The 15758-nt window shown below is 41.1% G+C and overlaps 1 protein-coding gene across 1 annotated transcript in view; it reads right to left on the bottom strand.

The window, feature by feature from the left end:
- The window catches only part of LOC120986772 (carcinoembryonic antigen-related cell adhesion molecule 1-like), a 90386-nt gene extending 83373 nt beyond the window's left edge, over positions 1 to 7013 (bottom strand). The window contains exons 1-2 of the mRNA XM_040415479.1: positions 6894 to 7013; positions 1916 to 1982 (exon numbers count right to left, since the gene is read on the bottom strand). Coding sequence (XP_040271413.1) covers positions 1916 to 1982; positions 6894 to 7013 — 187 coding nt within the window. The remainder of the gene's footprint in view (positions 1 to 1915; positions 1983 to 6893) is intronic.
- Positions 7014 to 15758: the final 8745 nt, after the last annotated feature.

Here is a 15758-nt window from a genome sequence, read left to right as displayed (position 1 = left end):
TATTATTATCTGTATATGTAGTGTACGGTCTGTATACTGTATATGTAGTGTATATGTAGTGTATTATCTGTATACTGTATATGTAGTGTATTATTATCTGTATATGTAGTGTATTATTATCTGTATATGTAGTGTATTATCTGTATACTGTATATGTAGTGTATATGTAGTGTATTATCTGTATACTGTATATGTAGTGTATATGTAGTGTATTATCTGTATACTGTATATGTAGTGTATTATCTGTATATGTAGTGTATATGTAGTGTATTATCTGTATATGTAGTGTATTATCTGTATACTGTATATGTAGTGTATTATCTGTATACTGTATATGTAGTGTATTTGTAGTGTATTATTATCTGTATATGTAGTGTGTTTGTAGTGTATTATTGTCTGTATACTGTATATGTAGTGTATTATCTGTATACTGTATATGTAGTGTATATGTAGTGTATTATTATCTGTATATGTAGTGTACGGTCTGTATACTGTATATGTAGTGTATATGTAGTGTATTATCTGTATACTGTATATGTAGTGTATTATTATCTGTATATGTAGTGTATTATTATCTGTATATGTAGTGTATTATCTGTATACTGTATATGTAGTGTATATGTAGTGTATTATCTGTATACTGTATATGTAGTGTATTATCTGTATATGTAGTGTATATGTAGTGTATTATCTGTATATGTAGTGTATTATCTGTATACTGTATATGTAGTGTATTATCTGTATACTGTATATGTAGTGTATTATCTGTATACTGTATATGTAGTGTATTTGTAGTGTATTATTATCTGTATATGTAGTGTGTTTGTAGTGTATTATTGTCTGTATACTGTATATGTAGTGTATTATCTGTATACTGTATATGTAGTGTATTATTATCTGTATATGTAGTGTATATGTAGTGTATTATCTGTATACTGTATATGTAGTGTATTATCTGTATATGTAGTGTATATGTAGTGTATTATCTGTATACTGTATATGTAGTGTATTATTATCTGTATATGTAGAGTATATGTAGTGTATTATTATCTGTATATGTAGTGTATATGTAGTGTATTATTATCTGTATATGTAGTGTATTATTATCTGTATATGTAGTGTATATGTAGTGTATTATTATCTGTATATGTAGTGTATATGTAGTGTATTATCTGTATACTGTATATGTAGTGTATTATTATCTGTATATGTAGTGTATATGTAGTGTATTATCTGTATACTGTATATGTAGTGTATATGTAGTGTATTATCTGTATACTGTATATGTAGTGTATATGTAGTGTATTATTATCTGTATATGTAGTGTATATGTAGTGTATTATCTGTATACTGTATATGTAGTGTATTATTATCTGTATATGTAGAGTATATGTAGTGTATTATTATCTGTATACTGTATATGTAGTGTATTATCTGTATATGTAGTGTATTATCTGTATACTGTGTATGTAGTGTATTATCTGTATACTGTATATGTAGTGTATTATTATCTGTATATGTAGTGTATTATCTGTATATGTAGTGTATATGTAGTGTATTATTATCTGTATATTTAGTTTATTATCTGTATATGTAGTGTATTATTATCTGTATATGTAGTGTATTATCTGTATACTGTATATGTAGTGTATTATTATCTGTATATGTAGTGTATTATTATCTGTATACTGTATATGTAGTGTATTATCTGTATATGTAGTGTATTATCTGTATACTGTGTATGTAGTGTATTATCTGTATACTGTATATGTAGTGTATTATTATCTGTATATGTAGTGTATTATTATCTGTATATGTAGTGTACGGTCTGTATACAGTATATGTAGTGTATTATTATCTGTATATGTAGTGTACGGTCTGTCTACGGTATATGCCGTGTATGGGTCGTACTCACTATTGACTTGCAGGTAATAAAAGACTTTCGGAAGTTTGAGTCCGATCAGGTCCAGGACATAAGCATAGTAATAATGAGGTTACATCTCACCTGAATGTAGTGAGAATATCATCCCCCAGGCGGGCAGCAGCAGCAGCAGAGGGGGGCGATCCATCCGGATATTCTGCGTGCAGCCCCTAAAATCACCTGCAGGATATTATCTCCGGTCCAGTCATCTCCAGGTTTTATACCTGCCGGTTATTTATTAATCTGGCTGGTCCTCTTTGGACTCTCTTCTGCCTCCTATTGGTCACATTCAGTAATTACATGGATGTGATATCATCCAGTTTATAATATAGACTATGAGATAATAAAGTATTCACCGCCCGGGCAGGTTAGATTATGATGTGTTTGCAAACACGTATCCGAGAGCGGAGATGACCCGGCAACAAGAGACAGACGTAATTATTCTTTGTTTGAGGATTAGAAGTCAGACCAATACCACAAATTACCACGAATATACAAGAAAACCAGACAAAACCAGGCGCTGTACAGACATTCCCATCACTTATATATCACTGACATATTCCACAGCGCTGTACAGACATTCCCATCACTTATATATCACTGACATATTCCACAGCGCTGTACAGACATTCTCATCCCTTATATATCACTGACATATTCCACAGCGCTGTACAAACATTCTCATCACTTATATATCACTGACATATTCCACAGCGCTGTACAGACATTCTCATCTCTTATATATCACTGACATATTACACAGCTCTGTACAGACATTCTCATCCCTTATATATCACTGACATATTCCACAGCGCTGTACAGACATTCTCATCCCTTCTATATCACTGACATATTCCACAGCGCTGTACAGACATTCTCATCCCTTATATATCACTGACATATTCCACAGCGCTGTACAGACATTCTCATCCCTTATATATCACTGACATATTCCACAGCGCTGTACAGACATTCTCATCACTTATATATCACTGACATAGTCCACAGAGCTGTACAGACATTCTCATCCCTTCTATATCACTGACATATTCCACAGCGCTGTACAGACATTCTCATCACTCATATATCACTGACATATTTCACAGCGCTGTACAGACATTCTCATCACTTATATATCACTGACATATTCCACAGCGCTGTACAGACATTCCCATCACTTATATATCACTGACATGTTCCACAGCGCTGTACAGACATTCTCATCCCTTATATATCACTGACATATTCCACAGTGCTGTACAGACATTCTCATCACTTATATATCACTGACATATTCCACAGCGCTGTACAGACATTCTCATCACTTATATATCACTGACATATTCCACAGCGCTGTACAGACATTCTCATCACTTCTATATCACTGACATATTCCACAGCGCTGTACAGACATTCTCATCACTTATATATCACTGACATAGTCCACAGCGCTGTACAGACATTCTCATCACTTATATATCACTGACATATTCCACAGCGCTGTACAGACATTCTCATCACTTATATATCACTGACATATTCCACAGCGCTGTACAGACATTCTCATCACTTATATTTCACTGACATATTCCACAGAGCTGTACAGACATTCTCATCACTTATATATCACTGACATATTCCACAGCGCTGTACAGACATTCTCATCACTTCTATATCACTGACATATTCCACAGCACTGTACAGACATTCTCATCCCTTCTATATCACTGACATATTTTACAGCACTGTACAGACATTCTCATCACTTATATTTCACTGACATATTCCACAGAGCTGTACAGACATTCTCATCACTTATATTTCACTGACATATTCCACAGAGCTGTACAGACATTCTCATCACTTATATATCACTGACATATTCCACAGCGCTGTAGAGACATTCTCATCACTTATATATCACTGACATATTCCACAGCGCTGTACAGACATTCTCATCACTTATATATCACTGACATATTCCACAGCACTGTACAGACATTCTCATCACTTATATATCACTGACATATTCCACAGCGCTGTACAGACATTCTCATCCCTTCTATATCACTGACATATTCCACAGCGCTGTACAGACATTCTCATCCCTTATATATCACTGACATATTCCACAGCGCTGTACAGACATTCTCATCACTTATATATCACTGACATATTCCACAGCGCTGTACAGAAATTCTCATCACTTATATAACACTGACATATTCCACAGCGCTGTACAGACATTCCTATCACTTATATATCACTGATATATTCCACAGCGCTGTACAGACATTCTCATCACTTATATATCGCTGACATATTCCACAGCGCTGTACAGACATTCTCATCATTTATATATCATATTCCACAGCGCTGTACAATAGTATTTGTAGCGGAGCGCTAGTGCAACATAGGCTCTCTCTTTTGGTATTCCAAGGGTTACTTCGCGATCAAGTAGTTAGCACAGGAAGAACAGCATCAGTAGTAAATAAAGACCATCCACGAATATCCCATCACTCTTCCCAAGAACTGGACGACACACACTATCAGTAGCAGAACACTGTTTAATGCCACATACCCTACTTTTATCAACTCTCCCATGCAAGGCAGACACCCACAGAAAATTATCCATTCTTCAATCAGAAACTGGTTACAGCCCACACATCCCCTCTCTTAAGCCTGAGAAGTAATCCAATCAACAGTACAGTTTAAACATACATTGTAGTCATTGTGTTTCTACTGAACAACCAGACGAATGCTCAGCAGGTCACTGATTACTTTTTGTCTTACAAGTAACTAACCATAGGGATTTGAACATAATATTGCAACAATAAATGTTATGGACAGCCAAATTTAAGGACGGTAGATAGTAGCCAAACGCAATCCGCTACATAGTTGATAGAGGTTAAAAGTGCTCGGGTGCTCTGAATGCTCGGGTGCTCTACAATGGAAGTCAATGGGAGAACCAGAGCATTAAACCAGGCGCCCCCTGCTCTGAAGAGGGGAGAGTGTCTGGTTCATAGGAAAAGGTCAGAAATTGATGGAAACACCACCGAAATGGTTCGAGAACAGCATCGGGATGATGTCTGGATGCATCTTGGACTCCCAGGTCGCTGCTGGGAACCATGTTGTCCGAGTAGTACGCCACTTTTTACAGACTGACAATAATGCGCACAAAACCGAAGATAAAATTGATTTTAGAGGAAAAATTGTTAGGAAACATTCTTAGATTTACTTGTATATAAAGTGCAAGTGCTGCCAAAAATTACAATGAAGAGGCACTCTGATACAACCTGTATATCACATAAAGGAGGGCCTCATTCACATTGTGGTACAATTGTTCAGGTAGTGGGACTCCTACACTCATAAAGCCTATGCACTAAGTGAAAGGGCTGCCAAACATTACAAGGAACCGCCACTACAATACACCCTTTATTACACATAAAGGAGGGCATCATACACAGCCTTGAAAAATTATTATTGATGGTCTGCTGGTGACCCTCTAAAACATTAGGAGCGAGGGCAGCCTAATAAGCATGTTGATATGATGGAGGAGGAGGATGAGAAAAGGAAGATTGAACCATATACCCTGTTTGTGGTGGAAGGGGTGCAGGGAATACAGTGTATTCAGTACATTATAAACAACACATGTAAAGTGCCTTCATGTTCGGCCGCTTTCCTCTGGTGGAGTCGAGAAGTCAGGAGCAATCCAGGACTTGTTCAACCTGTCAGCATTTTCAGTTGACAGGCGGATGCGCTTATCTGTTATAATGCCACCAGCAGCACTAAATACCCGCTCTGACAAAACGCTGGCGGCAGGGCAGGACAGCACCTCCAAGGGGTAGAGCACCACTTCGTGCCACGTGTCCAGCTTGGACACCCAGTAGTTATAAGGCTCTGAGGGATCACTGAGGACGCTGACACGGTCTGCTATGTACTCCTTCACCAACTTCCAAAACTTTTTGTAATATGCTTCTAAATATAAAATATTTATGTATAAAAAATGTATCAACCTGGTTTGGTAATCCTCTCCAAATCTAGTGTATGCTTATTTGGAGTAAAGAACACCCGGAGGACTCATCACCAGGATTCAACAAGAGTTATATACAAGATGACTAATGTGATTTATTTTCAGTCTTCATAACAGTTGATTACTTCCAGAAATAGTTTAGGAAAAGTCTTAATCTATTGTCCATGAGTGAATGTTGGTAGTCCTTGAGGTATCATTGTTGAAGGTCAGGAATCCTCTTCTCAAGGCTCCATGTGTCTTCTCTTCATCTTCTCCAGCAACAACAACCCCCAACAAACTTGAGAGTGAGTGTCAGTCATTTATACCATAGATACAGGCGTGTCTCTACTAATGTATGGGCTTATACATTGTCATATATGGTAGACTTCAAATATAGTTCTTGACGTTCCCATACAGACCTCCCATTGCCAAGTGTATTACTATAGATGGTGTGTAATGTGTAATGTAATACATACTTTATATTAAATATCAATTAATATTATATCACATATTAACATTTCCCCCTCTTGAGGGTGAGATAATCTTTTCGAACTCACAACATCAAATTTTACAATCATCTTGAACTCTTCATTCTTCTTTTCTTGTTTATAAATGAATTGTCCTTCAGTTATTTATATGCTGAACATATGGTAAACTGTGATTGAATACTAATAAATAAATGTAATAACTAATCTGATATCTATTAGGCATCCTTTTCTCTTCGTCATCTTCCTCTGGTCTCGTCATCATGATCTTGATTCTGTAATGTCACTTATTCATCTTAAATTTGAATCACATAAAGTCTATGATAAGATTGATAGAACTGGTTGTAGATGATGTGCAGTCCTTAAATTGAATTTTATCATATTCTCCAATGATGTTCATGTACAAGATCTATCACCTTTTACTACTTGTGGTGACACAGCTTTCCCGAGCACTGATTTTGACTTACAAACATACCAGGAATTCCTTGGTCTTCTTTAGAAGTGTCTGTGAACAGCTTCTTCTTTTCCATTCCTCTTCTTTCTCACCAGTTATAATTTGGTAGAACTTTATAAGGAATTTGGAGTAACTGTCCATTCCGCCTCATATGAAGAATTTCACGCTCTTTTCATGATTGCTGACAATTAAAATGAATGTAGTCCTTTAACAAAGCATTTAGCTTTAGTATCACAAGTAGCAGATTCCTGAACTTCACGGAGGTGTTTATGGCAATCCAATGGAAGAGCTTTTTCAGAAACAAACCCTAGACCGTACATAGGCGGTAAATATCTCACTTCTGGAACCCTAACTATTCTAACTCTAAATCACTGACTGAAGCTCTCCAGCACTCGCTCTTCTTGAGCTCAGTTCTCCATTTTAAAGCCCGTCCTTCTGTCCCAGACCTCCTTTCTGTGTGGACAGAACTTTCTTTCTATGAGCTTTACCTCATGAGTTGTCTATGGACAGGTGTGCTTCAGGCGCTCTTCTCCCTTGTCTTGGGTCACTCTGTAGCGCCTCTTATCTTCACACCTTTCCCAGAATATAACACAGATTTCTTTACCTCCAAGTCTTTTCCTGGGACTCTGTGCACATCGGTCTTTATGTTTATAGACGTCATGAATGTCACAGTCTCTAGGAAACATTACATTTACTGTTGACTTTAGTCTTGATTGAAGATATCTTCTTCTTCTTTCCTATTACTATACCAAAGTTGGTGATTATAGCTAACCTATAGTATCACAGTGTACCATACCATTCATTCATTACCATATTATATTTCAACATAATATAGATGTTTATATATTAGGGTTGAAATATTGTCCTAATACAAAATCCTTTATGTAAATGTAGCCTTTTTATCTTTATTCATTCAGTCATATATCTTTGTGTATGTTTGTGGGATTTTTGCTAATACAAATTTAATTGCACAAAATATTTCTTTCTACAGTAAAACCAAATCTTTACCTTTTTTAATAAAGTAATATTCTGCATGAGATATGATATATTACTCTATTAAATATCATTGTATTCTTCTTCTTTAAAATATAACTGTGAATATAAACCTTTGTTTAGAAAAACAACAAATATGTATAAACATAATCCCTATAGCTGGACATGCTTTCCAATATAGTTGACCTTTATATTGACCATTAATCAGTTTCAATTCCTATCACTGATCCAGGATTAACTCCTTTTATATTTGGAACCTCTCTAGAATACAATATCCCAAATAACAATTACATGTAGTTCATGTATGTCATACTCACATATCCTGATTAGATAATTCATACAATTGTGTAATCGATAACTATATAATATTTCATTATACCCTTGTATTTGCATACTTTCTTCCATATACCAATATTTATTGACTCAAATTAACTAAATTTGACTATTATCCTTGGACTTGAGAGACATGCGTCTGCCTTGACCATCTGTGACCATCACTCCTGTATACACAAACATCAGTGCTTTACCATAAGGTAACCGAAGAATCCTGAAAACCTTGCAAATGTTTAATTGGAATATATATATATATAGATCCATAAAAAGCCAGGCAGCACTCACTTGAAGGTTGAAAAGATGGGTGCCGGCGGTAATCCCTCGATTCAGGATGATGAACAAACAATAAAATTCCACAGCACTCCTTGAATGATGAAAATATGCGCTATTTATTCACACACGTCATATAGCAACGTTTCAGTTCTCTCTCAGGACCTTTTTCAAGCCAAGTGAAACATAAAGTGCAATAGTGCTTGTGGCGAAACCGACCTCGCCACTGGGTTTTGGAGAGGACTGGCCGCTGGCCTCTTGCCCCAGGATTATGGGCCATATACTAACTTTTAAACCCCTGAACCGATTCAAGTGAATTTTGGATAGGTTTGTCCCCAAGTTATACTGTTTAAATTGATGTAAGTTATATGTATGGCCAATGTAAACTCACAAAGTTGTAACAATTTATAATAAGTGTAACTTGTCAGCTTGGGAGGAATATGCGGGTGTGTTTCTATTGTGCCATTGTCCCATTGTGTGTTTAAATGGTGATGTCTGTTCTGTTGTCCTCACATGTGTATTGGCGATCTCCCTTTGTCCTCAGAGATAATTGGATTGCTCCTCAGGTTGTCTGGACAGAGAGGAGGAAACCATGATGCATTGTGGGGATATGTTGTCCTATGTCCCAGTCTTCATTCTGGTCCTCTGGGGGCGTGAACGATTGGTTGCTGTAGTTACATTGTATGTGTTGGTAATTACTGATTGGTTGTATTTCAAACCCCTGTGGGCAGTACTATGTTTGTGGTTTATGAATAAAAGAGGCTGTACGTGAAGTACAGTCAGACCACTGTTTGACCCTCAACACGGAGCCTTGTCTCGTTATTGGGGGGATTCACTGTATGCTGTTGGAGGACCGATTGCCAGAAGGGTAAGCTGATTCCTGTTCGTCTGCTAGCAGCTATTCGTGAGGTTCCAGTTTGGAGTGCTACTTTGTATCCAGTTCGGGACTTTGGTGTATCCTGCAGTAGCTGTGCCTGTTTCTCAGAAAGGGGCTTATCGCCTAAACGGATTTTAACCCCTTGTCTGCGGAAACGGTCCGTTACATTGGTGGCAAGCAGCGGGATCGTTCCCACAGCCCAGAAGGACAGCTACAAAGAAACATCATTCCCTGGAATTACAATCTGAGGGCAACGCTTGTCCCAGTACAGCGACCCTGACAGCACCAGAATGGAAACAGCAGTGGAGTACGATGAGGGTGTCATGGATGACCGAGATGCAGTCCGCAAAGGCATCTGGTACCAGGTACTGGGTATTGTGGAGTATATGCAGGACGAGAGACTCCCCACGGAAGACCAGCGGTTGCAGAAGCGAGTAGCCCTGCGGATGCCCTTCCTGGGAGAGCAGCCCCGGGAGGAATGGGTAAAGGAATTGGAACTCCTAGCATGGCGGGAGCTGTGGCTGGAAGATGCCTACCAGGCGCTCTGGTGGTATGGGGCACAGTACCTACCCAGGACAGCTGAGCATGACAAGCCGGAGGGAGAGGAGTTTGATGGTCCTGGCTTGTTATGGGAGACCTTTTCAGAGCTGGAGTTTGGGAGCCCTACACAAGCCCGGTTCCATGATCTCTTGGAATGGAGGGAGAGCAGGTATGACTGGGACGACACTCATGAGATTGAGCAGGACCTGGTCCACCTGGTGACCCGGGAGATGGAGCTGGAACAGGGCTACCAGCAGCTGTTCCACGCCAGTGAGAAGGCTCAGCAGGACAGTAAGGTGACAGACCCAGTCTCCATTCCCCAGCGGCAGTGTGAATTGCAGGGAATTGGGAGCCCAGTCTCCATTCCCCAGCGGCAGTGTGAAGTGCAGGGAGAGGAGAGCAGCGTCCTCCCTCCTCAGCGGCAGGCGGAGTTACAGGGGGCAGAGGTAGTTGTTCCTGCCCCCCAGCAGCAGCATGATTTTTTGGGAATTGGGAACCCAGTCTCCAGTCCCCAGCGGCAGGCGGAGTTACAGGGGGCAGAGACAGTCGGTCCTGTCCCCCAGTGGCAGAGTGTCCAGCAGGGAATAGAGAGCCCAGTCTCCTTTCCCCAGCAGCAGGACACTGTATTGGGAGTGGAGACGGTCGGTCGCCCTCCCCAGCGGCTGGAAGTATGTATGGGAGAGGAGCTCATTACCCCCTCTCCCCAGCGGCAGCTTAACGCACCAGGGGGACAAAGTAAGCCCCACAACAGTGCAGATGGGACCGTGGTCTCTGCACTTACAGCATAGGGGGTAGAGACAGTCGGTCTCCCCCTCCAACAACCAGGCTCCAACCAGGCTTCTTCCGTGGTAGCGCTGGCACCAGGGCAGAGTACCGCCGATCCCTGCCCACAAAGCAACCTCCACTCCAAGCCAGGGAGCAACACAGAGACTGGGAGTACCAGCTTCCAACATAACCTTGGTGGACTCACTGGACAGAGACAGGCTACTAAAGTCAACAGGTCCAGTATTTGGTTGTGGGTGGGCTGCCAGACTAAATCAGGTACCGACCGGCGTGAGGTCAGGTATCTGGTTAGTCTTCCCTGGGGGGGGGAGATGTGTGGCGAAACCGACCTCGCCACTGGGTTTTGGAGAGGACTGGCTGCTGGCCTCTTGCCCCAGGATTATGGGCCATATACTAACTTTTAAACCCCTGAACCGATTCAAGTGAATTTTGGATAGGTTTGTCCCCAAGTTATACTGTTTGAATTAATGTAAGTTATATGTATGGCCAATGTAAACTCACAAAGTTGTAACAATTTATAATAAGTGTAACTTGTCAGCTTGGGAGGAATATGCGGGTGTGTTTCTATTGTGCCATTGTCCCATTGTGTGTTTAAATGGTGATGTCTGTTCTGTTGTCCTCACATGTGTATTGGCGATCTCCCTTTGTCCTCAGAGATAATTGGATTGCTCTTCAGGTTGTCTGGACAGAGAGGAGGAAACCATGATGCATTGTGGGGATATGTTGTCCTATGTCCCAGTCTTCATTCTGGTCCTCTGGGGGCGTGAACGATTGGTTGCTGTAGTTACATTGTATGTGTTGTTAATTACTGATTGGTTGTATTTCAAACCCCTGTGGGCAGTACTATGTTTGTGGTTTATGAATGAAAGAGGCTGTACGTGAAGTACAGTCAGACCACTGTTTGACCCTCAACACGGAGCCTTGTCTCGTTATTGGGGGGATTCACTGTATGCTGTTGGAGGACCGATTGCCAGAAGGGTAAGCTGATTCCTGTTCGTCTGCTAGCAGCTATTCGTGAGGTTCCAGTTTGGAGTGCTACTTTGTATCCAGTTCGGGACTTTGGTGTATCCTGCAGTAGCTGTGCCTGTCTCTCAGAAAGGGGCTTATCGCCTAAACGGATTTTAACCCCTTGTCTGCTGAAACGGTTCGTTACAGTGCTGGTATTTATACATATTGTAATCAATTCCAGTTAATTGATCATCCTATAAAAAGCGTGCACTGCCCCTTTAACAATGTTACAATTCATTCATTTCCAAACCACACCTCAATGTGAACAGAGATAAAAAGCGCCCGATACATGTTCGATCACAATCCATATATCATACCTGTCACTAAGCATAAAATTCATACACTCATAGTGATAATGTAATAAAGTGCATGGTGCATTAAAAACCTATATAGTAAAAAATACCTTGCTGGGACATTAATGCTGTATTTCATATGTTGAATAAGGAAGATAAAACTTTCATCTTGAGTCGCGGTACTTCACGCTACATTCCGCACGTCTCCCAATACCTAGTGCGTGTCAACCCATATCCCTCCTACTAGGGGGTACATATCTGTTGGACGTCACCTGGGGCGGAGACTAGAGATGTCCCAAACTATTCGCCGGCGAACAGTTCCCGGCGAACATCGCTTGTTCGCGTTCGCCGCGGCGGGAGAACATATGTGATGTTCGGTCCACCCCCTATACATCATCATTGAGCAAATTTTTGACCTTGTACCTCACAGTCAGCAGACACATTCCAGCCAATCAGCAGCAGACCCTCCCTCCCAGACCCTCCCACCTCCTATCAAAAAGCAAGGACGGCAGCCCTCTTAGATTCATTCAGAAGCTGCAGTGTTAGTGAGAGGAGGGACAGTGTAGATGCTGCTGCTGAATTAATAGGCCAGTGTTCTGTGTCCACTCCTGTCCTCAAAGACTCATTTGCTGTAAGGACAGCGTCCTGACCGCACCCCAAAAATCCCTTTTTAGGGCTAGTACATCAGTCTGCTTTATTTTTTTCTCTGTAATCTAATTGTAGTTGCCTGCCAGCGTGTGTGTCAGGCCCACACCGTGTACTGTGCCCACTACTGCCAGTGCCACCATTCATATCTGGTGTCACAGTAGCTTGCATTTAAAAAAAATATATATATATTTCACTGTAATCTAAATGCAGTTGCCTGCAAGCGTGTGTCAGGCCTCCAGCGTGTACTGTGCCCACTAAAAGTCTAAGAGCAGCGGCAGTTAGAATTTTTCCCCTTTAAACAAATGGCTGAAACTTGATTGGCCATTGTAGACTCCGGCCACTTTTATAATTTTTTGACCACGCCCACTTTTAGAAATTTTTGACCCCAGTCACCCAATGACCTACGGTGCCAAGTTTGGGTATTCTGGCTTAAATACTGTGAGAATGACAGCAATTTAAAGGTTTCTCATTGAAGTCAATAGGGGAAATCGGATTTGTTGTTGTTGGCTCCGCCCACTTTTTCGATTTTTGAAGCCGAAGTAATCTATGACCTGATTTCTGATATTTGAAGCCCCTGACATCAATAATGGCAGCATTTTTCAATTTTCTGCATTTTTCAATTTTCCCAATGAAATCAATCAAAGAAATCTGATTGGTTGTTTTTGGCCCCGCCCACTTTTCTGCATTTCAATCCTAATCCTAAATTGTCTAACTGTACCAAGTTTAGGGATCCTGCCATTAACAGTGTAAGATCAGCGGCAGTTTTAAATTTCCCCATTAAAACAACTGACTAAAATTTGATTGGCCGTTGTAGACTCCGCCCCCTTTTTAAAATTTTGACCTTTGTCACACACTGACCCACCCTGCCGAGTTTGGGTGCTGTGGCTTAAATACTGTGAGAATGACAGCTTTTTAAAAGTTTCTCAATGAAGTCAATAGGGAAAATCTGATTGGTTGTTGTTGGCTCCGCCCACTTTTTCTATTTTTGAAGTGGAAGTAACCTATGACCTGATTTCTGATATTTGAAGCCCCTGACATCAATAATGGCAGCATTTTTCAATTTTTTGCATTTTTCAATTGTTTGTGGCTCCGCCCACTTTTTAGAGTCCCCAAAATGTGACAGAAATTTTCAGGTTGACCCTATGACTAAGTGACCCAAGTTTGGCGAATTTAACTTAAAAGCTGTACGAGTGGCAAAAGTTAAAATTTTTTTCAATGAAAGTCTATGGGAAAAAATGGCATCTTCGGGGGGCCGCCCCAGGGGCCCGCACTGGTGGGATCACTTAACAAAGCACAAGCAACCTATTCGGGTATGTGCCTAAAAGTGTGCGACGTTTGGTAATTGTACTCCTAAAACTGTGGGAGGAGTAGCGTATAGAAAATTGCTAAATTTTCATTGGCCGTTGCTAGCTCCGCCCACTTTGGGGTCCCCCCCCCAAAATTCACAGTTTTGTTCAGGGTGACACCAACAATATGTGATCCGAGTTTGGGGAATGTAGCTTCAAAACTGTGCGGGTGAAAGCGACTTGAAAATTTTCCCTGTCAAAGTCTATAGGAAAAAAGTGGCGTTTGGGGGCCCGCCACAGGGGCCCGGAGGGTGGGAACGGTTATTAAAGCACAAGCATCGAAGTTTGCTATAGGACAAAGAAGTTTGGAAAGTTTGGGGTATGTACCCCCAAAACTGTAGGAGGAGTAGCGTTTAGAAAGAGAGGGGGCGCCAAGAATAATAATAAGCTGAACCACCAGCGAATAACAGTATGTTGGCACAGTCTTCAAACTTGGCACAGTTGGTCACTGGACGACTGGGATTAAAATTCAAAAAAGTGGGTGGAGCCACCAACAGCCAATCAGATTTCAAGCCAACATCCTGTGGTTTCTTCAGAAATCTCCTTCTTTGTATAAGACATGCTTTTTGTGCATTTGTCGCCTCCAGGTTAGATACTTTGTTGCAATGATTTGCTTCAGTGCTCATTTGTATGCTTTTATTATGTTTCTCTTTCCTTATTGTATCCGTTACAGCAGCGTCGATGGTCACTATGGTGATGACCTGCGGCTTGCTCTTAAATGCACGGCGGTGCGCCTGTGCATCACAAGCGGTCTGAGGAAGCGCGAAACAGCCGTCACCGTCGGCTCACACCTTATGGCCATCCCGCTCCCCAGCCTGTGCCTCCATGCCACTTTGTAAGCAATAAAGCTCTCTGAAGATTTGCCTGACCCTGGTGAGTGCCGCGTTTCTTTTTCTACTCGTTGAATATTATATGTCTATCTAACGCTGAGCACCACGCTGTCTGGGTCTGTTTGTGGAGCTGCAGGTCTGTGACCTCCGAAGTTATAAGGGGAATAGGTGATTTTCTTACGGAGCAGTGCCGCTGTCTTCTCTCACTCTCATCTCCCTACCATTCGTTTGAACATGACCGCAACAGCTGAGCACGCATTAGATGGACTTTTACCACCTTCACCATCCCCTTCGGCTAGTCAGACCGATGAAGCGGCGTCCAGTTTGCATAAAAGCAGAGAGGGAGCGGAGGCCTTTTTCAAGGTGTGCAATGAAAGAGACCAGGTTTTTTCTATGAGCACCCGATCCCTGGAGGCGAAGATTTTCCAACTAGCAGACAGGGAGGTGCGTCTTTTCTGGACCATCAAGTCCCTCACCTCGTATAAAGAGAGTAACCGCGTTCCGCGAGGTCTCAGAATCTATAAAGACGTACATCAGTATGAGGATGATGAGGACTTTGTGGAAGCATGGAAACAGATGCATGCAGATTTTTCTATGCAGATACTCAACTCAGTCCTAGCACGGGATGAGAAGGAGTACAAACAGGTTCATTTAGACCTGGAAAAAGCACAGTCTGAATTGAAACTGAGAATGACAGAGATACAGCATGTTAACTTTGAGAAAAGGCTAAGCAAGAAGTTGACAGTGACTCAAATTAAAATAAAGGAGAGGAAAAGAGATAAATTTCTCCGTGACAAGATGGACTACGAGAGTGACAGAGTCTTTGATTGGAATAAGAGTAGAGGCCGTCCCCGTCGTAACCCTCGCCGCACCCGTAGTGACTTTTGGACCACTGACTCGGATTCCAGTCAGTCAGAAAATGGAACAACTGCTTGAATAATGGCCCCCCTTTAGGAAAAGAACCA

Source organism: Bufo bufo, chromosome 1 (assembly GCF_905171765.1).
Source record: "Bufo bufo chromosome 1, aBufBuf1.1, whole genome shotgun sequence".
In the NCBI taxonomy this organism is placed as follows: domain Eukaryota; kingdom Metazoa; phylum Chordata; class Amphibia; order Anura; family Bufonidae; genus Bufo; species Bufo bufo.
This window is presented reverse-complemented; position numbering and strand designations above follow the sequence as displayed.